The following is a 23,309-nucleotide window of genomic DNA, read 5'->3' as shown; positions in this document are numbered from 1 at the left end:
TCTTACCTCACTTGGCCGAATTGGCCCATATATAATTCTATAAACTTTCCTCACAATTTCCACTTAATTTAATTAAAGCAACCATCAAACAACCACTTGAAATCAATGTTTCTTTTAGACAATCTAACAAACACATGGTTGGCACCACTTAAACACATTATAGCTTACTTTGTTCATCAACCATATATGTTCCTATCATCCTTTATATCAACTTTCATAATTAATATAACAATCCTCACTAATCATAAAGTGTGTGGTTGTGTTGCTTACACTAGAATTCCAATGGTATCTTTTAACTTTCACTCAATATTTATTAAACCAATCCTTATTTGATCAATTAAAATCATAGCTTCACCTAGACATTTTAACAAACACTTGGTTTACATAAATTTTCATGCCATGGCCAATTGGTTCCCTGTACTCACAACAATTTCCTTTGTTAATTTAAAGCTTTCCTATGTTTAGTTTGACATCAAATCTTTAAACAACCAACAACCATACATAAAACTCATCAAATAATTAATGTAAAACACATCATAAACAGCCCTATATCATGTAATATCATCATCATTTCTAATAATTTAATCAAGGAAGTGAAGGTTTAATACCTTAGATAACCTAACCAAGAACTAGTGATGACTTCCCTAAGCTTAGAACTATGAAATCAATCCATTTCCTCCCCCTTTTCCAAGTGCAGGCGCTGCTGTATAGAGGAGAAAAGAAGAGATTTAAAGCTTCCCAAAGTTAGAAAAATGGTGGGTTAGGATGATAGGGTGCTAAGCTACCTTTTCTATGTTGGAGTCTAGATGAAATGGTGACTCATTCCTCAAGTTCTCCCTTGCCCTTTTCTCTACGATGCCTCACGGAAAGGAAAAGAAGAAGAAGTCGTAGAGGGTATTGAAAGAGAGACGACTTGTACTTTGATGGTCAAGTAATACATAACTTTTATTTTATACAAGCCTTGAATTTCAACTCCTCATCCTATTGGTCCATTCTTTAAACCTTCTAATACTTTTCTATACCATGAATACACTTTGGTCAGCTTATAAAGAAGGACTTACGTAAGATGCAACAAAAAAAAGAAACTGACTATTCAATTAATTGGTGACCAAGTTTAAAATTCCAAACTTTTTGACTTTCAAACAAGCATTCTTATTGGTCCATTATTATAAGTCTTGACCCTTTTTATTTTAAAAAAAAAACAACTTTCCTAATCTCTTTATAAAAAAGAAAGCAACGTAACTTGAGAGAAAAAGAGACAACATCGTCTATGACTAAGAATTACCACTAAGTGTATTTATATACATTACTTTGACTTTTATCAAATCAAAACTCATCTTATTGGTTAGTAATTAACCAAGTTTGACTTATTTTTTGTAATTAATATAAGCCCCATTTAATTAAATTAAAGATACTTTGAACCCACTAATTTTTCTAAACTATTTAATTATACATTCTAATCCATATTTCGGCTTATTTTGTCTAATCACCAAAATAACCCTAACTTACACGTTAATGACATTCATATTTTTAATCATATCAAATAATTATATTTGAATCATATTACATTTGTATGATTGTAACATCTTATTAATTATTGTTTTAATCTAATAATTTATCTCACATAATTTCCTTGAATAAGTGTTTAATTTAATTAAACACCTAATTAATTTCTTTTCTCTCAATTTACTGATGAGTGTTGTTATACAGGCTGGATATGATTATATTTGGGTTATAATGGGCAGATTGACTAAGTCTGCCCATTTTCTGCCAGTGAAGGTGAGCTTCTCTACGGAGATGTTGGCTCGGCTCTTTGTTATGGAGATGTGAGGCTTCATGGGGTGCCTGAGAGTATCGTTAGTGATAGGGGTGCATTGCATGAGGCTTTTGGTACTCAGTTGAGACTGAGTACAGCTTATCAGCCTTAGACTGATGGTTAGATATAGTGGACCATTCAGACTCTAGAGGATATGCTGAGAGCTTGCACTTTGGAGCATGGTACAACATGGGATAGATATCTATTGTTGGTAAAGTTTTTGTATAATAACAATTATCATTCCAATTTAGGCATGACACCTTAGGAGACTTTGTATGGCCGGGGTGTATATCACCTACTTTTTGGATTGAGGTTGGAAAAAGGCGGTTATTTAGACCAAGTGTGGTACATAACACTACAGAACAAATCAAGATGATTAGGGAGAAATTGAAACAACCACAGACTCACAGAGTCACCAAAATAGCTATTATAATCACAAACATCGACCTCTTGAGTTTAAAGAGGGAGAACATATCTTTGTGAAATTGTCGCTAGTGACTAGTGTGGGGCGTGCTCTTGGAGTGAGGAAGCTGAGTCCCAATTCATTGGGCCCTATCATATTATTCGTAAAGTGGGACAGATTGCCTATTAGTTTTCCTTACCTCCGTAGTTGGTGAATCTATATGATGTATTTGATATTTCTCAGCTTTGGAGATATATAGCAGATGTTTTTCATGTTGTAAAGCCAGATAATATTCAGATTTGGGAGAATCTAAAGACTCTTGTGAGGCCCTTTAAGATTCTTGATAGAGGTTAGAAGAAGTTGAGGAATAAGACCATTGTTGTGGTCAAGGTCAAGTGGGAAGACAGGATGCCTAAAGAGTCTTTTTGGGAGCAAAAAGATGAGCTTCTCTGAGTATCATGAGTTTAGGGACATATAATTTTCTAATTTTGAGGTCAAATTTCTTAAAAGGCGGGGTGAAAATAATAACCTAACTTATAAATGTGAATTTGTAGGTTGATTAAGGATTTAATCATGATTAATTAGATAAGAGGTCTAATTATGTGAAACAAAGTCTTTTTTTAGCAAAAGTGCAAATAGTAAAAATTTTGGGGTAGAACTGCAATTATGCAAAAGTTATGCAAAACATGGATATATTGTAGGGTAACATCATTAAATCACTTTGGTAAATGTTAAAATCATGTAACATAGTCTAAGTCATGAATTATAAAGGATTAATGAAGGAGGGACCTAAGAGTAACTAGCCAAAGTAGATATTTTAGAAAAAGTTAAGGGTGACTCAAAAGTCACTTTACATGATTATCACTTCATCTTTATCTAAACATGACGTTGGGATAAGGAGCGGCTCCTGGTATGCTTCCAGCGGGAGGGGTACAAGAATGAATCGACTCAAACACCCGAACGAGAGGGATCCAAAGGCTGTACAGGTACGAAACTGTACAGTTAATTATAGCTTAAAGGAAATAATTTGTACTACCTATACTAACAAGATGCATATACTTTTTGGTATCTCATAACTTAAGAACTCCATAGTTAAGCGTGCTTGACTTGGAGTAATTCTGGGATGAGTGACCTCCTAGGAAGTTTCTCAGGAAGTGTGCGAGTGAGGACAAAGCACGACGAAAAGTCTTGTGTTGGTTTAGGGGAACAATCATTGATCCTGCAAGTTAGTATGAATTTTGGTATTATAGTTTATATGAATTTTTGTAGTATAATCCTATTTCGTAAGTTAGTTTTATATGGATCTAAATAGCATAATATTAATCACTAGAGAATCGTAGGTTGGTTATATATGAATTTTGTTGGAAATTTTATTGTATGTAATCTAAATCTCTAAAAAATCTATATATGAATTTTGTTGGGTTTAATCTTAATATCTATAAAATCACAAATTAATTATGCATGAATTTCCTTGGGTATAATCCTAATTCCTCAATGATTATATGTTGAAGTGTTAATTTGTTATGGGTGATATTAATCTTAACTGTAATAGATTCTTGATAATTGATTATGTGCGAAATGAATCTTACCCCTGATAGATTCTGAATAATTGATTATTTGTGATGTGTATTTACCTTTGATAAATGCTAGATATATTAATGTGGAAATTATGATATTCTTTAAGAAAATTTTCAAGTATGTTATTTGTATGAAGATTAGATTTTCATAATTTGTCTGTGATAAGATAATAGTGGGAAGATAATTTTTGAGATGGTACCTCCTGAAAGTGATAAACAATCTTTTGGTTTTATGCCTACGATATTATATGTTGTGAAAACAACGTTTATCCATTCTTCCCAAAGTGGTACATGGCAACAGAGTTTCCCGAAGTACTAGTAGCAACTTTGATGGAGAGGTGTGCACACTAAGGATTGATATGTTGATGATGACCAATGAATTTTGTTTATATGTGGGTTGGCAACAGGGTTTCCCAGGTCTAAGCATGTTTCTCTTCCCACTAAATGAAACTAAATAATATTAATAATAGAAATGAAATATCTTGATTGATGCTTTAGTTGGTTATGATGATTGATTGACCATGACTGTCTTATATGTGTTTTGGAATGAGATTACCAACTTTTTTATGATTGTTTGTGTTTGTGTGCTGCAATGATTCTTCGGGAGAGTAGAAACCCTCAGTGAAGTAGGTTTCGAAGGTTGGGGCTAGCACATTTCAAGTTAGCCCTAAACATTATAAATTTTATGCTTGTTCATCTTTTGAGATTTAATAATTGTATAAGACATATTTTAAGTTAAACCTTAGACTTTGATTTTATGCTTGGAAATTTTAATAGTTATGTTAAAATAATACTTTTAGTATGAGAATATAATTAATAAGCCTATTTTTAGTATGAGAGTATAATAAGCCTTGCACTTGTCCCTGTTACAAGTGCGACAGTAACATTTCTTCAAATTTGCTTTAATTTAGCTTTCACAATATTTGTGTGATCATAATAAAAAATTAAATGTTATTTTTGACAACTATGCTATTAAGGGGTGTTTGGTAGAGGAGAAATTTTTTTTTACCAGGGAATCATAATTATTGGGAATATGGTGGAAAAGTAAATTTGTTGGGAAAGTTTTAAAAAAGTTGTTTGGTAGGCCGAAATTTTACTGGGAAAATTGAGTTAAGTTTTGTAAGTCTATGTTTGGTTGAAGGTAAAATATTGCTGGAAAAATGGGTGTAAATTATGAAATTAACCTTTTTTTAATTTTGAATCTGAAATGATAAAACATTCGTCAGTCTAGACAAGGGGCTTATGTTCTACCAACGTTCATGTTCAACAAATTAGACCATGGTGGGTGGTTCTTTGTTCAACAAATCCCCACATAATTCCACACATTCACCTAGTCTTAGGATAGTCCCAAAATGCCTTCAGAACACTCATTACTCCTCTTAGCACCTTAAAACCTATTTTTCCTAATTTAAGGCAGAGTGCCCATTACAAAGGAGCTATAAGATTTCCCTTTGTCTAGTGCCTAAACCCAAGCTTAGCAACTTATATAAATTATTTTACGCATAAAAGTGTTCTCACTTTGCGAAACAGTATCTCCGAACGTATACCTCCTTTGAAAATGACCAAAACTAATGTTAAGGCCATACAAAAGAGCTATCTTATTTTATTTTTTATTTCACTAAAACAAAGGTTCATACACCTTAGAATATTATTCCACGCATAAAAGTATGCTCGCTTTGGAAAACAGTAACTCCAACACATACCTCCTTTGAAAATGGTCATAATCACATATAAGACCCAAAGAAAGAACTTATTCATTTTTCGTTTTATCTAACCCAACTAAAGGTTTAAATATCTATTCATATAGTCTTTAGACCATATAAGTGCTCACTAGCACAAACAAGCACTCTTAAAACATACTTTCTTTGTAAATGGCTAAGAGGCACATAAAGGAAGCCATGTCAATTTCATGATTCCAATGCTTTAGTATAACTTTTGATACAAGACTTAGCCTTCTTAATTCATTAATTAAGTCCACAAACAACCTCGGCCCCTATTTTAAAGACACTAGGTCAATACATATATAAAGAGGAAAAACAAGATTTTATTTCATTTTCTAATCATTGAATCATTATCCAATCAATTCCAATGCATATAAGAGTTATCTTAACCTCATTAAATACTTATAAATTCACTTCCACACCCTTTGTCATGTCTAGGGCAGATTTACCCTGATTTAAATCTCACTAAAATCTTGAAACCTACAACCATTTCATCACTTAATTCATCATAGTTTTAATTCTAATTTTAAGATTCCTCTTGGACAATTTTACAAACACTTAGAGTGCATATTTTTACACCCCATGGTTGAACCATATAGGGTTCTTCAAAGATCATTTACAACTTTTATTCACAACCAAACTTGCTTTGACAACCTCACCACCATAATCAATTATAAATCATACTCATTTCCATCAAATTTAAATTTAAGAATCAAAAGCTTTCTCACAAAAATAATACTCATGAAAACAAATCATGAAGATCCAGAATCTAGCCATAGGAAATGGGGCATCTTACCTTGAATGACTCCTAGGCACTCAAAGGATTAATCTCCAAGCAAAGAATCACTCAAAAATTTAACATTTTTCCATGGAGATGAACAGTACCGCGAGCTACCATGGAGGGAATTTCTCACTCAATATTGCTTCCCAAGGTGAAAAGAGCTATGAGTTTTCTTTCTAAGGACCTAAGGAGCAACTTTCATGTTGGGACTTTTTGAATTTGATAAGTGTAAGATGGTGAAAAGAAGAAGAAAAGGAAGACCACACTATGCCCTCCTCATGGGGTTGTCCACGATCTGCATATGAAGGGAGGAAGGAAGATGGAGTTATGTTTTGTCTCTCCTAGTGTCATTTAAGTGGAAAAATAGAATATATGTTTTTTACCTATTTAATTTACATTACTTACACTTAATCTTACAAACTTAACATATATTACATTTTTTTGTCATAAAATAACTTATTTGGCATGAATTGAATTTTTTTCTCATTTTTGGCAAAATACCCGGCAGAAGTCACTGTTCATAACCTAGTCATAATTACAGTCAAAACACTGGAAATCACGTTCTGAATCTAATTTTGACATTTTAATCCTTAAATTAAATCTCTAACTAAGATTTACCAGTTGTGGTCATTATAAAAAACACATGTACACTAGCTACATTTATCAAACTTGTTTAAACACCATAGTAAGTAGTCTCTTGACTAAATCGATTCACATCTTTCTCTAGCCTAGCTATTTAATGCTGCCTTTCTCTTTAGACATCCATCTCGTAATAACATGTTTGATTTGGAGCAATTCTGATATGAGTGACTTCCTAATAAGTTTCTCAAGAAGTGTAAGAGTGAGGATAAAAGGCCTCTCTCTTAATATGGTGTGATTTGATGACGAAAGAAGCAGAAGCTTGTAGGCATGTAACATCCCAAACGTTGATAAAGGAAGGGAATAGATAGAGTTCGGAAAGCAATTTTCAAACCGTCTTTCAACTTAATCATGTTGTTGCTTATAGCTTGTGCATTTATATGGATCATGAAAATAAACTTTGCTACTTTAAAAATTAGTTTAGAATATATGTATCTATTAAGTTAAAAGTTTGTTTTATTCAAAAGATTATTTGTAGGAAGTTCGAGAGACGGAACTGTTGATTTGGGTAAGCAACGTGTTACTTTGGCAAAGTCTTGAATATTAATCGAAATTGGACTAATATGACCCTTAAAATGATGCACTTTAATATTTTTTCTATTGTAAAATATAAGTTGTTTAAGATAGTTGTAAAAATATACTTTCGATAATCAAATTTATAATTGTATTTAATTAAATTGTTTCATATTGAAATATTTAAAATAAAATCATTTCATTATTGCTTTCTTATTTTATTTAATTAGAAATATTAAAAGATAAAGATAAATAAATTTATATCATTTTTATTTTTCTTACTTTATTGAGGATGTTACACATGACTTTTCATAGAGATTATTTATCATTTATAAGCCATTTAATGAAAGTTCGGTTTTAGTTTAGGTGATAAACATCTTTGAAAATTTGTTTTGGCATTGTGCAAATTAAAATCTACAATGGCATTGTCAAATGTTAAATGTTTGAGAAAGAATTTAATTTAATTTGGTGCTTTAGAAGTGGACGACGGTAAACACAAAGGCGAAGATGGTTGCTCGAAGTCTTTAAAGAGTGAGGCTCTTTTCAAGAATGGCTATCAATGTGTGAAATTGTTGCGAAGAAAGAAAGTCCTTTGTCACCTTGGTCACAAACCAACATGTGGAAATAGAGCAGGTTTCCAATTCAAATCTTAAGAACCGAAAATTTATTTTCGGGAGAGCCACCTTCTATATGAATTTGATAGAATTTAAATCTGATTAGTCGAATTTTTGATAAATAACTTATAAAAACTAATAGACAGATAAGAGAAAAAAATACCAATTGTCGATTTTGATCAAATCTAATTAAGGAAACTTTACCAAGGGTTAGTGTAGTTGACTATGATGAATGTCATTATCATATCACATTCACAAGATGAGCCAACTCTCATGAAAGACCTCATGCAGGAATATAAAAGACCATCAAACTTATTAAGAATTTTTTGAAGTAAGAATACATAGCATAGCACCCATCAAACGGCAAAAATTAAGAATCAAACACAAATGACAATTAGCGTGGGCGTAAGTTGCCAACCCTCATTGGCGAATCAATGTAGTCGTTTTGGCGTCTTCCGGTGGTAAGGGGTTTGGAGAGGTGGTATTGTATTATGTGTTCAAATTCTTACGGGGAAATCTTATATTTATAAATTCTTACAAACTATAATAAGGAGGTATTGGATTAGGATTTTAAAAGACTTTTTTGAGATAAAAAATACTACAGATTTTAAATGACATTTTAGAATTGGAGAGACTTTATAGACTTTTTTAAAAGACTTTTTTTACAATCAAGATTTCATAGGATTGGATTTTAAAGGATTTTAATAGAATTCATAAGATTTGAAAGGACAATATGGATTTATAAGATTTTAAAAAACCATATGAATTTTTAACAAACATTCAAAATTACAAGAGTCAATATAAAAGGAAAAGGTTATACTTACAACCTATTTTTGTTTACAATATTTTACAATCATATCTTAACTGTTGATTTCTATCAATCAACGGTTATCATTCATTGCAAATTAAATATTATTAATAAGTTTGACTTGCGAAAATAATAACCATTAATTGACGAAAATCAACGGTTAAGATATGGTTGTAAAAGGTTGTAGACAAAAATAGGTTGTAAGTATAATCTTCCCCATAAAAAAATAACAAAGAAATACAATGAAATTAATAAAAAAAGTAAAACCAAATATAATTTTCTCAATCAGTAAAACATAATGGGGAAGGATATACTTACCAAAAAAAAAGTTTACAACCTTTACAACTAACTTAATCACCATTGATTTCCATCAATCCTCAAAAGTATGCTTTTTTTTTTAGTTTTGACGAAGCTCCCATGGCGGAACCCAATTTCGAGCCGTCAACCTACCAAAGTAAGAAGAAAACACTGCAATAGAAGAATCTCAAGAAATTCTAGGGGTTGGGGTGAGATTGTGAGAGAGGCATCTTATTTATATTTTTCACAAAAAAGTCTCACGAAATCCACACCAATAGAAAATCCATTAAAATCTTCGGATTTTTGAATACCACGAGATTGTGATTCCATTGTTTAAAATCCTGATTGAATACCAACGAATTTGGACGGATTCTAAAATAATCCTTTAAAATCCTAATCGAATATCACATGATTTTTTTTCAATCCATTAAAATCCTAATCGAATACCAACGGATTTTTTTGTCCAAAAACAATCCATTAAAATCCTTTGAAATCTCAATCCAATACACTCCTACGAATGATCGGTCATACTTTAATTAAGAGTGTATGACATGTCATACTTCATAGTGTAATTTGTAAAACAAATTTGTAAACGGATCTTTCTCCTTCTTATTTATATAAAAGGTTCAGTGTTTGTATTTTAAAAAATATAAAATTATATTATTTTATGTGAGAGAAAGACATAAACAATAAAAATTACGAGGAAAAAATGAGTGATTTTTTTAAAAAAAAATTAGAATATATCATTTTCTGATCTAAAATGACACAATTCTATGTCTTTTAAATAGACAAAATTTATTTTTCCTTGTAATCATATTAGTTGTTTAGTTGTATAGGTGGTATACTTTAGTGGTGGTAAGTGGATCTGTCCCCCCTAAAATAAAAGTGGGAAAAAAACAGCACGTGAGTCACGTGACCTTTGCATTATGCGCTTTTAAGGATGTTTGTACATTTGTTTTTCTTTCTCATTTACACTATTGAACTATGAATTCCGTTCATTTTGTTTCAGCGGCGATCGTCTCACCTCATTCCAACCCCAAACTTGTTTCCTTCTCCAAATCCAAAACGGAAACTTACAGTCTCAAATACTCCTTTCGCCTTCCTAAGCTCCGAGTTTCAGCCCTCAAGAATCGGTTTCCCGAGTCAGAGAATCGTAATTTCGCAGATGAAGGAACAAAACTTTCATTTGATGAAAAGGGTGGTGGAGAATTTGATTTGGGATGGTTGCCTGCTTTTCCTCATGTTCTTGTTGCGTCAATGTCCAATTTTATATTTGGGTATCATATTGGGTCAGTATCTCATTCTATTTCTGTGTTTGTTTTACTTCCTCGCAAGTTAGATTTTGTAGAAGGAATTGCTGCGGTGACTTGTTCTCATGGAAAGGTGCCATTTTTCTATTGGGGAAGTGAGGAGTTAAGTAGAAGTTTATACTTTTACGAATTTATGACAGGGTGCATTTCATATGCTGAGAATTTTATGTAACAGATCACAAGATTAAGTATCCAACTTAAAAAAAAAGAAGCAGTTTAATATGATCAATTGTCAGTCTAATACATTTTTATATCATCCTTTAATATCAAACTCTTTTTGTGATGTAGCAACACATGATTTGATGATTTTTTTTTTTTTAAATAAAATAGAATAAAATAAATTATATTGGCAGTTGATTAGAAATAAACAGTTAAAAAGTTGTAGTTGAAGTTTAATAAAGCTGGATGAGTGTATTCCATTGAGCTTGTGAAAGTAAAACCCAGGATGATATTCCATTTCTTAAAGCAAGAATAGATGATTAGTGTTGTGACTTATGAGATTATTCTGAAGCCAATTATCTATGATTCTTTTATGTGAAACTGAGGCACAACTTGATGAACTTATAAAAACTAGGTGGTCATTTGGTTTTTGAATTTCTAGCCTGTTTGTGAATTATTTGAAACTGGATGCATATTCTGCAGAGTCATGAATGGTCCTATTGTTTCCATTGCCCGGGAGCTTGGTTTTGAGGGAAACTCATTCATTGAGGGACTTGTGGTCAGTATTTTTATTGCTGGTGCATTTATTGGGAGCATAAGCGCTGGTTCTTTGGTAGACAAACTTGGTTGTCGGTTCACATTTCAGATCGATTCTATACCCTTAATCCTTGGGGCAATAATAAGGTAGCGTACTTGGTTAGTGAAATTTATTGGAAGCATCCGTTTTTCTTGTGGATCTTGAGATTGTCTAGCTTTCATGTGAAGATTTTGAAAATGAATCCTCCCAACTGGCTTACTCGCATCAGAATTAAAGCTTCTTGACAGAAAAATCTTCTTATGATATGATTCTCATAACTGATTCATTTGCATGCTTTTTGGAATCCATATTTTTCTCTCCATGAACTGTTCTATGCTTAAAAAGCTAACTAGTTTTTAAGTGGGATTTAAATTTGATCCATTTACTGTGTAAAAATTTAGTATGTCATACTGTTCCATCTACTTAAAAATGCAATTAAAAGTTTTAACTAAAAGCAAAAAATCTGTCTTATTTAGTGCATGTTTGTTAAATGATATTTTTGTAATCTGTTTTACAGACACTCTTTTTGTTTTGTTTCATTTCCTCTTAGATTTACTTTTGTACATTTTTGTAAGAGTATTTTGAGCTTTGCAAGGACAATTACAGCATCTTTTTTCAAGATTTCACCAGATAGTGTTCCTAATTTTCTTTCACAATCATCTTTTTGAAAGGAGGCAACTTCAATACTTTGAAAGCCACTACCTCATTTATAGTTGTTGGCTTAATGCTTGCTTGACGTCTGTGAAAAGGTTCTTATGATAAGTGGGGGAAGATTGAAATTTTCCATGTCTGGCTAGCAAACTTTTGGTCCCAAAACATTGATTGGTATAAATTAATTGCACTGGTTTTCTATCCTTCTATTTGGTGTTTCATTTTGTCTTTTCCCACTGATTATGAATTTAGTGTTTTTTTTTTTTTTTTGAACCTGCCTTATACCCTGGGTTATAGAGAAAAAAGGCTTGTATTTTAATTTTAACTAAGATAATATCTATGACAATTTGTCCTTTGGCATGTATGTTCAATGATTGTTCAGTATTAAACATGTTTCTCATACTTAGACTTTAATTAGGTATCTTAAATGTCTGAACTTATTTCCAATGTGTTGAAAATAACTAGTGCATAATGTTTCTCTGCTGTAGTATTATTATCTGCTATTTCTAACTCTTTGTTCTGAAATATGCTTTTGTTATGCATAGATGATTTGTGATTGTAACATGATCGGCTTTACATTCCGGTTGATCATTAATACTTACATTGCCCACAGATTGCAAACACTTTGATTTGAGATTATTGTTGCTTTGAACTAGAGGATATTCTTAACTGTTCAAATTTGTGACAGTGCGAAAGCCTACACCTTGAACGAGATTCTTGGGGGAAGATTTCTTGTTGGTCTTGGTATAGGTGTGAATACCGTTCTTGTTCCAATATATATATCTGAGGTACTTGTTGATATCAACTTTATCTTTGTACATAATTATTTTCTTGTTCTCTAACTATACTGGGTTGACTTATCTGATCTCTACACTATATATGCCAAATCCATGTAATGTTTTCCAAATGTGGTGCTTATTTATCGACTATAATGCAAATAAAACAGGATAAGTTCTAATTGTTGTTAATTTTTACTGCAATCATACTTCAAGGGGTCCCTCCCCTGTAGAAAGTACAATCATGCTTCCAAATGAAATAGTTCTAACATGATATACTAATAGGAACTGGACCAGAAAATAATAGAAAACAGATAGAAAAAGATGAGCTTTTATTGAAATCACTCTTCTCCCTAATTCTGAATCAAGGTGATTGCAGAATCGAGAGGAGAGGATGCAAAGAATAAATAGAGATAATTAACTTTCCTAGCCTTGGGAAATTCAATAGTCCTGATTCTGGCTCTCCCTTCCAACCTCTATTCTCCAAACCAAAACTGATCTGTATTATATCTCTCCTATTATTTTTATCCGTCGTTACTCTTTCTAACTAACTAAATAGGGGGTCTGATACTTGCTGAAATTTGTTTGATACGTGGAGGAAAGAAATTTTAAGATAACAATAGCAAGTCCTTCTCACTGATGTCTTTTCACTGTCATACGTGGTGTAGGTTGCTCCAACAAAATATAGGGGTGCACTAGGGTCCTTATGTCAAATTGGCACTTGCCTTGGCATTATTGCTTCACTATTTCTTGGAATTCCTTCTGAGAATGATCCACATTGGTGAGTTTCTTTGTAATTTTTTTTCCTTGTAGACTCGTAGAATTCATATATATCTCACAATTCCTCCCTTGTGTTTGTATGGTAGACTGATCTAAATGAATGATTTTACTTGGAATGTAAAATATGTTGAATGTTAAACAAGGATGACAGATGTATTTGATGAATAATTTTTTAGGTTTCCTGAGCTTTTCCACTGAAATTGTCTATGGATGTGCTCTAATAAATATGTTTGTGTGTGTGAATTGTTGAAACTTTCTATGTTGTCGTCTTCTATTTTGTTGATGATCTGGCTATGATGCTTTGGTTTATATGTAATTACTTGAAGCACATCTTAATGCATTTTTATCTATGAAGCACTGGTGCTCCTAGGAAGGAGCTTTACATGTATTGGATATGTGCTATGATCCTACTTCAAGGTATGAGACTTGGAGTACCACATATGAAACATAAGGGTCTGGTGTGGAGTTTATATAGACTTTGGGCTCTCCTACCTCATGAGCTAGCTTTTGAGGTGAGGCTCTCCTAAGGTTCGTATCAATATGCAAGTCACATGACTATGACCAGACATTTGATACGTGTAATTTAGGTAATTATACTGCATTCTGTTAATGGGTACACCTTACTTATGATGTAGAAGTTGTGACACCTCTAGTCTCACAACACAAGTGAATACTATGTGGTTTACAAGGCCTATGAAGAGTAACTTGGCTTAAATATTTCGTATTAGTACGCATCCACTATCTAGCAAGTTGATTTGTCGCTGTAGCATATTTAGATTAGCTACCATAATCCTGTACTAATCATACTTATTAATCTCGGATAGCAGCGCGTAGCGGCTGACCCTCCAAACTGCTACAGCGCTATAGAGGGTAGTGCTACAAGTGTACAACGCTACTGTGCAAAGTGTACCTAAGTGATACACTAAATTGTACTCCACAAATATAAAACTTAAAATATGAAAATGTGACATAAAAAACAAATTTGAAGGATCTCGAACTCAAACATAAATGATTTCAAACATTAAAATTCAAATCATAAGCAAATTAAAAGAATTAAAGTCTCAAATAATGTAACACAACAAAATAAAGTGGAAAAATTAGTCAAAATTCAAACTGCCACTTAAATGAAATGTCAAAATCAAAAAACTAAAGGAACTAATCATAATTGAAATCATGAATATCCAAATCATCATCTTTACTTTCACTTGTATCTAAGTTGTAAATCTCTTCCTTCTACGATGTTTTTGCAGAAACTACTGTAGCGGTGCAATAGCGGCTGCTACATCCGCTACACTTCGCCTGACCATTGCAGCGCGGTCTGTGGCGGTCGGCTGCTGCACCGCAACGCAACTCCGCTATAGCGCGCTAAAGCAGGGCCATTCACAAGTATGGTACTGATTGATTTGAGAGTCACTTGTCAGCCTTAGTAGCATTATTTCAATCGTGTAACAATCTTATACTTTGTTCTGTGTGGTGGAAAATAAAATGAGAGGAACGTACTTGCTGCTGGCAAGGATGGGAGTGAAATAAACATATACATTGTCAATTACCAACTGTTCCTCACTCATAGTAGTTAATTGCGCCTCGAGCCGCGACGTATGGGTGTTGCGGTGCCTCGCCGCAAGAAACCACGCAACACCGCGCCGCACCAGAACGCAATAGCGCCATATTGCTGTCATAAGGCAAAATGTCAATTTTGTCCAAAATTTAAATGTGTAATAGAAAAAAAAATGTAAGGGTTTTTTAGTCTATCTGCGTCTCTCTCTGTCACTTCTGTTATATTTGCCTTTAAAAAATATTTCTTTTTGTCATTATTTCTGTCATATATTTATTCCGCTATTTTCGCAACCACAACCCGCTATAGCACTATAACGTTTTTTGGGGTTGGCTGCAGCCAATGTTGTTAAAACGTAGAGTCTACGTAGAAACGGTAGGGGTGAGCAAAAACGTAAAATCGTGAAACGTAAACGAAACGTAAGAGTTTATTACTTACTAAAAAATATATCCAACATATATATATATATATATATATATATATATATATATATATATATCCAAAATACATGAATACATAAGTCATCACAAATTTAAGTTTAAACACTAAAGAAAATAAAATAAAAAATGGTGGAAGTAGGATAATTTAAATCTAATGTGTTAATTATTACAGCAATTGCAATTAACAGATATTATGAAAAAAAGAAAATCTACAATGCTTCGATTAATTAAGTTAAAGTGTGTTTAAAGCCAAATTAAAAAAATGATTTAGACTTCAAGTTGCGATTGCAGATGACAACAACACAAATTATGCGATAGCTTAGGCCCAAGATAAAAACCTAATTCCATTCAGACACTCAGTCATTAGTTTCAAATTTAAAAAAAAAATGGTTAAATGAATACCGAGTTGACACTACGTTTCAACCGAGTTTACGAGTTGACACTACGTTTCAACCGTTTCGACCCAAAACCCGTTTCAACTACCGTTTCGACACGTTTTTTGTCATACAAACGTACGTTTCCACGTTTCGACACTACGTTTTTACAACACTGGCTGCAGCATGCCGCAATCTATATTTGATTACTTTGTTCTCACTATTGCTCTCACTTTCACCTGTACTAATCACAATTCAATTAAAAGGGTGAAATTGGTTAGAAATGACGGGGTTGATTACGCAGATCATTACGTTATGGCGGCTAATACACAGCAATGGAGAGAACATGTAATAAATTAGATAGTGCATTGTTTTGTTTTCATTATTTGACTGCAATCCTTTTTGGTTTAGGGTCCTTGGGGTTGGTTGACCATGGGAAACTGGTCAAAGCCTACTTTGTATTTATTTTTCTTTTGATTAAAAAGAAATTAATTAATAGATAATGCCCTATTTCATTGATATGTATACGGGATAGGATAAAATGCCTACTTTTTTATATGCCTACTCTATCTACTCCTTTCCAATACCGTTACATCATAATCTTAAGAGGAGAGAGAAAGGATAAATGTTTAGTTGAGATTCTGATCTAACGGTGTTGGAAATGAGTAGGTAAAGTGGCATAAAAAAATGTAGGCACAATATCCAAACCCTATTGTTATTTCTTATTTAGCATCTTTGAGCAATAAAATTGTTGTTGTGTATGTTTATGGACTTTGAATTTTTTATTTTATTTTTATTTTTTGATATTTTTATATGGAATGTCTTAAGGAAGATATTCAACAAGATGAGGAAAAAAAACCTTCCCCAAAAATGTGAGAGCCTCATCACTTCCCCAGTACGAGAAGCTACGAAAATCTATAATGCACAGCACATACACAGAACACGACACGACACTCTGACACGTTAATTCTAAAAAATGTTAGATTTCGACACATTATGACATGTTTTGATATTAAATAATATTTTTAATTTTCGTAGTGTATATTATATTTAATATTCAATAATCTAACAAAAAAATGAAGGTTAACTTATAATACCCATCAATTTTGCAAAGAAATATAAGATATCCCAAATATTTATATTGAACTCGATAAAATGGTAATGATAATCTAACGAATCTAATAGTTGGAACTAAAAACGTAACGCAACGCAACCTTTGAACCCTTTTTTGAGTCTCTACAATGCGTGTTGGAGTGTCGGATACGATATGTCAGGTTTTTTGAAGTGTCGGTGCATCATAGACGAAAATTGCTTTTGTGTATGTTTATGGACTTTCAAATTTTGTTATTGTTTTTGGTATGTTAATATGGGATGTTTAAAGGAAGATTCAACGAGACTTGAAAATAAACCTTCCTTGAGAATGTGAGAACATCGTTGATTCCATTGGCTGAAGGTTTAATAATCTGTATTTTGACTTTCAGTTTTAGTTTTGTGTGAGAATGTTCTTTAATGACTGACTTAAACCTAGCATTTTTCTTTGTGTGATGATCTCTTTCTTTTCTTTTGTTTTAATACATGCAAATGTATATTGTTTTAGTAATTTATTTCATATAGATGTTTATTTGCAGTATTGTATCTTTTTCCTCTTCAAGAACAACAACTTTCCGTATTTGTATTGTGTCATACGTGTGTCTTTTCTCTTGGTCATTTTTTCATGGATTAGTCTTAAAATGAAAACTTCCCAGAATGTGGCTTATTTCCATACTTCCTGACAATTCAAATTGGACTTCATGGATGTAGAGCCACAGCCATAGGCTTTTAGCCTTATTTTGAATTTTTCAAAAAAAACTACGGTAAAATAATGTTTCGTAATAATGGCCTTTAGACATGTTACGCATCAAGGGCTTCACATTTACTCCCAGTGCAGAAACATTCCTAAATGTGGCTAAGGAAGATTTACATCTTCATTCGTATTGATTAGCAATTGCTAGCTTCCATTTATAAAATATTGGATTGATATCAATTAGTCCCAATTAGTATCAATAAGCATTTGTTAGCTTCCATTAATAAACTATTGGTATCAATAGATTAGTATCAATTAGTCCAGATTAGTATAAAATATTTTTAGTATTTTAAATCCTTGTAATCTGTTGTTATAAAAGACATGAAGGATGTATGGAATAACCAAGTAATTACCTTCTTCCAATCTTTCTCTCCTCCTCTCGATCTCTTCCCTCTGGAATTCTGCCTTTCTATAGTTACCCTTAACATCTTGATTTCAATACTGTATCCAATTTGAACTTAAAACTGTTATAGAAATACACTTTATAATGTTCACTGAAATCTAACCTGCACTTATCTCATAAATTCATATGGGAGCAATTTGAGTCTCTTTTGATTGTGATTTTTCCATCATTTGTATATTGTAGTCTTTAAAATAGAAAATTATTTTCCAAATAATGCCTACATGGCACCAACAAATACATATTTCAGGTGGAGGACAATGCTTTATATTGCAAGCATCCCCGGTTTTGTTGTTGCACTTGGTATGCAATTTGCTGTTGATAGTCCGCGCTGGCTTTGCAAGGTAGGATTTGTTGTTTTCGTATCTGACAATTTATAAGCTTTTCCACTGTTTATATAAAGCTTTAATATTTCTGCTCAGGTTGGGAGAATAAATGATGCTAAAACAGTAGTACGTGAGCTTTGGGGAGCATCTGAAGTTGAGAGTGCAATTGAAGAATTTCAGTCTGTCAGCAAGAATGATGGTAATGATTTGGACAGCCGATGGTCAGAGATCTTGGAGGAGCCACATTCTAGAGGTTGTGTCAAGGTGGTTTGACTGTTACTTTTAGACAGCATTCTGTGCATGGAAACTATTCTTTTCCCTATCCTAATATAGATTGAATAACAGGTCAGGAGAAATTTAAGCACGTTGCAGTAATAGTTTCTGCCCCGAGATGTGATTGAATTTAGCTTCATGAAATACAATTTTCTTCTTTCATAAACAAGTACACATCTATAATCATTACTTGCATATGGCACTTGAAGCATAAAGTTCTTAGTGGATTATCTTGTATGATTGCAGTTGCCTTTATTGGAGGTACTCTTTTTGTGCTTCAGCAGTTTGCAGGCATAAATGGAGTCCTTTATTTTTCATCATTGACCTTTCAAGATGTTGGAGTTCAAAACAGTGCTTTCGCAAGCTTGTTTGTTGGGCTTACTAACTTTGCAGGTTTGCAGCCTGCACTGTATTTCTTTTTTATTTTAATATATATTTCTTCTTGGAATCAGATTCTGATTGCTGTGAACTTTTGTTTTTTCTTCAGGTGCAGTTTGTGCTTTATACTTAATCGACAGGGAAGGGAGACAGAAACTTCTAATAGGAAGTTACTTAGGAATGGTGAGTGCGTACAAGATGTCCATAACTTCTTTATAGGTAATTTTATGTAAACTAAAGCACATCCAGTCATCCATTCACAAGGATGCGACGATGCGTTGCTACAGGCACATGTGCACTGATATACCGCTATTACTAATATTTATGCTCCTAGGAAGGGGATAGGAAGTAGAGGATCAACACAAGTGGGTAATGAGTAATGAGGACAAATGGGAAACTAAGAAGAATATTCATGCTGAGGAGCATAACTGAATTCAGATGTGGCAAGAGGAGAGAAAAGAAGCCATGGATTGAGTGAGGGTCTGTCTGTCTCAGTGGGAGATTAAATTTGATGGGGAAAGGAGAGGTTTGGCAAGATTTTGGTGAGGAAAGGATTGGGAGTAGACCCTCAAAGTTCTGCACTGTTTCTTTTTTTTTTTATGTGTTATTTAGTAGTAGTAAAGCTATTCCTTTGTAATTGAAAGGTCACAACTTCGAGTGCGGAAACTAGCCTCTTTGTCAATATGCAAGGGTAACACTGCATATAAAAATTGCTCTTACCTCTACCCTTGTTAGTCGAGGTTTAATGTGGAGTTGTGTTTTATTTCACTTTTATTCTGTATATCTTCACCTTCCTTCATTGTTGATTTGTCCACCATATCAGTAGTAGACGAAGAGATACAATGTTAATATAAATAAAATAGATCTATGCTTTAAGTTCCTATTACGTGCGCACAGGCATGCACTGAATTCGTTCAGATCTTGTTCCTAGTTCAGACTAGCCTTCTCTCACTGGATTATTACTCATGACTTTTACTTCTGTTTCTTTGTAGGCAATTTCAATTATTCTTGTGGTCTGTTCTGTCATTTTTCCATTGGATGAACAACCAAGCAACAACTTATCAATACTAGGAACTATCATGTAAGCATCTACTTGCTGCTGCTCTTAGAATCTAGTGAAATTGGCCTTCTCCAAGAGCAACCTAGCCTTTTCTGCCCCCCACATCCCCATTTCTGAATAAATATGTCCATTTGCTTGGTTATCACTTATTTGCAGAAAGTGGAGTTTTAAACTTACTGGACTTGGTTAAATAACTGTATATGATTGGAATAGTTAACTTACATCTAATTGGATTTACATGGTACCTTCGTTGTGCTGTGTAGCATGATTCTATCTATTTTCTGGCCTGCATGGCATCTCCTGTGGTTGAATTTGGAATCATAAAAAAACAAATGGGTTGGAAAACTTGGAAAATGTTTTTCTTCTCCCTCGATCTGTTCTTGTTTTTTCTTTTTTGGTTCATCGACCGCCGACCCCAACTACCTTCGAATAAAAATGATGTTGATGTTGAAAAACTTAAAAAATGGGGGCAAAGATGGGTTTTTGTCCCTGAGCACCATACCGGGCACGACAACTGCGATTTTCCATGATATTAGCTGCGATAGCAGATGCTATGCGAAAACAATGGGATTGACTTACTATTGTAGCCACCTATGCGACAGCAACATAGCGCATGATTGACTACCCTGTTTGCTATTGAAATAATATCTTACTGTTTCTAACTCAATAACAATGTGCGATGCGACAACATTTCATTAACATGACCATAAATGATGACGAAGATGTTCTGAGATAGTTTCCAATATTTCATATTTTCTGGAATATTGGCACATGGGTGATGCATTTTCGGTTTATACAATTTTACAGGTATATATTCTCTTTCGCAATTGGAGCTGGCCCTGTAACTGGCATCATTATACCAGAGCTTTGCAGCTCCAGGACTCGAGGGAAGATCATGGGGTTCAGTTTTTCTACCCATTGGGTGGGTATTAAAACATATTTTCAGTTGGTAGTTGCGTGTTGTGCTTGAAGCTGCATGTGTGATCCCCTCTCCCCCGGTTTGGTGCTCTTTTAAAGTAGTTTTTATATCTTTTATTCATACTAGTTAGGTATGAATATAAGCTTATTTGTATAGTAAGACATTCTTCATCATGTTGGTGTTCAATTTAAAGTAAACTACTATTTTTTAAAAATTTACCTTTATATCCAGGTTTGCAACTTTGTGGTGGGATTATTCTTCCTTGAGTTGGTGGAGAAATTTGGAGTTGCACCAGTATATGCCAGCTTTGGAGCAGTTTCCCTGTTAGCCGCAGCATTTGCCTATAAATTCATAGTAGAAACTAAGGGTCGCTCTTTAGAAGAAATTGAACGGTCCTTAAACCAGCAAGCTTGAGCCACTGATGAATGTTATAATATACTGATCCATGTATACCGGACATGGTTGAAAGGTGTGGGTGTTTGACAATGATTTTGTTCTCTCATTGATATATATATATATATATATATATATATATATATATATATATATATGGGTGAGGATCATTTTACACCAGTGTAAGTTACACTCTCAATCTTATCCATTGATTCTATTTATATCTAACGGCTTAAATTTTTTAGTAATATGAGTCATTGGATACAAGTGGATCAATACTTAAGATTGAGTGTAAGACTTCTAACTCTTACACTGGTGTAAGAATATCTATATATATATATATATATATATATATATATATATATATATATATATATATCAACTTGCTAATGAAGTTTTTAATTAGTTGATCCTTCAATGTTTCACTAATGCTGCTGTTTCATACAGCGATGTTGCATTGTTTTTTTTATTTTATAATTGTCATCGGAAAAAAAAAAAGTAAAAAAGAATATACCATCAGAGACTTGATGATCCACATTCCTTATATATTTGGAATTTCACTTATTTCTGCAGCTATTTATTTTTCCACTTGAAGTGGCTCGAGGTGAGAAGTAGTTTCTACAAAATGGAAGAGGAAGATGTTGGTGACTCTGAGCTTAACACTATTGGATGAGGGAGTTGACAGTGTTGATTATTTAGCTGTTGCACATGACAAGGGGCCAGCAAAAAAAGAAGTTGATGATATTTGTAATATTCTCATTTGGATTATTTATCAGGTTGTTGATGCTTTTTGAGGATGATGACAATTTATGCAATTTTAGTTGAGATTTAGGGACTTTGGTGAATGTTATTTTTTTTCATTTTAATTGTTTGTCCATTTTAGTACTTGTATAGGAATTATATAGATTACTTGTCTGTTTTAGGTTTTTTTGTTTTTAATTTTTTTTCAAAAAAATTCTCAATTTTTTTGTGTTTTTTTTTTAAAAAAAAATTCAAATTTTGAATGTTGTGTCGCGTCGACCTTTGACACGCAATGGGTGGGGTTTGTGTTTTTGACTCGTCAACAACTACGTGTTGTGTATGGGTCGTGTTGTTTCATGTACAAGTTGAATGTGTGTCGTGTCATATTAATCCGTTTTGCCACCACTAAATGACACCTTATACTTTGGCATTATTTCATGAATAATATTTAAGGCATTTACTTTTTTTTGTTTTATTTGTCTCTATTTACTTTATTGTTTTTTTACGGACAAGGGCCCTTGAAATAATCAAGGTGTATCTTAAGGATCTATGATGAAATCATGATCATGAAGATTTGAGTACATTATTTGATTATTTGCTAAACAGTGTTCCTAGTGGAGAGTTACTGAGAAAATGCATTGGTTAACTTGATTAGATTAGTACCTGCGATATGATGTACGGACCTTATGGATGGAAACATGAAAATACCTTAATCAATGTTGTGGGTAGATGCTTACATACTTACCCACGGCCTGAGAAGATTCAAGGTAGCACATTTTTTGTTTTACCTTTATTTCAAAAGAGTTTATGGGAAACAAAGTTTGGGTTTACAATGGGAAGAGTTATTTTAGGAGTGAAATAAATAATCAAATATTCAATAAAAAATAACAATTTAAATGTTAACAAAAAAGGATATATTTGATAAACACCATAAAAATTAAAAAATGGAGTGGCTTTACCTTGGAGTCCACAAAGATGTTAGTATAGATGTGCTAGAAACAATTTCATAGTTAGATGACACCTTATACTTTGACATTATTTCATGAATAATATTTAGAGCATTTACTTTTTTTATTTTATGTGTCTATTTATTTTATTATTGTTTTTGGATAAAGACCCTTGAAATAATCAAGGTGTATCATAAGGATCTATGATGATATCATGATCATGAAGACTCAAATACAT

At 32.9% G+C, this 23,309-nt stretch overlaps 1 protein-coding gene across 1 annotated transcript; it reads left to right on the top strand.

Moving 5' to 3' along the window:
* The first annotated feature begins 10,158 nt into the window (after positions 1–10,158).
* LOC133284693 (probable plastidic glucose transporter 1) lies at positions 10,159–22,408 on the top strand. Its single transcript, XM_061481770.1, has 12 exons — positions 10,159–10,458; positions 11,122–11,322; positions 12,555–12,654; positions 13,311–13,423; positions 18,285–18,378; positions 18,457–18,613; positions 18,880–19,026; positions 19,121–19,194; positions 20,004–20,092; positions 20,879–20,993; positions 21,222–21,459; positions 21,957–22,408. Exons 1-11 carry the CDS (start codon positions 10,427–10,429, stop codon positions 21,402–21,404), a joined length of 1,305 nt encoding a protein of 434 aa, XP_061337754.1. The 5' UTR covers positions 10,159–10,426; the 3' UTR covers positions 21,405–21,459; positions 21,957–22,408.
* Positions 22,409–23,309: the final 901 nt, after the last annotated feature.

This window comes from Gastrolobium bilobum, unplaced genomic scaffold (assembly GCF_033153095.1).
Source record: "Gastrolobium bilobum isolate Gb01-03AN ecotype WA unplaced genomic scaffold, APGP_CSIRO_Gbil_v1 utg6879, whole genome shotgun sequence".
NCBI classification, from domain to species: Eukaryota; Viridiplantae; Streptophyta; class Magnoliopsida; order Fabales; family Fabaceae; genus Gastrolobium; species Gastrolobium bilobum.
The sequence above is the reverse complement of the archived record's forward strand: the minus strand, read 5'-3'. Positions and strand labels throughout refer to the sequence as shown.

What these genes read in the sequence shown, in the direction of transcription:
- LOC133284693 (XM_061481770.1), top strand. Translation starts at nt 10,427, where the DNA reads ATGTCCAATTTTATATTTGGGTATCATATTGG. An exon ending in GGAGGAGCCACATTCTAGAG is followed by an intron (nt 18,614 to 18,879) that starts GTTGTGTCAAGG and finishes GTATGATTGCAG; the next exon opens with TTGCCTTTATTGGAGGTACT. An exon ending in TCAGTTTTTCTACCCATTGG is followed by an intron (nt 20,994 to 21,221) that starts GTGGGTATTAAA and finishes CTTTATATCCAG; the next exon opens with GTTTGCAACTTTGTGGTGGG.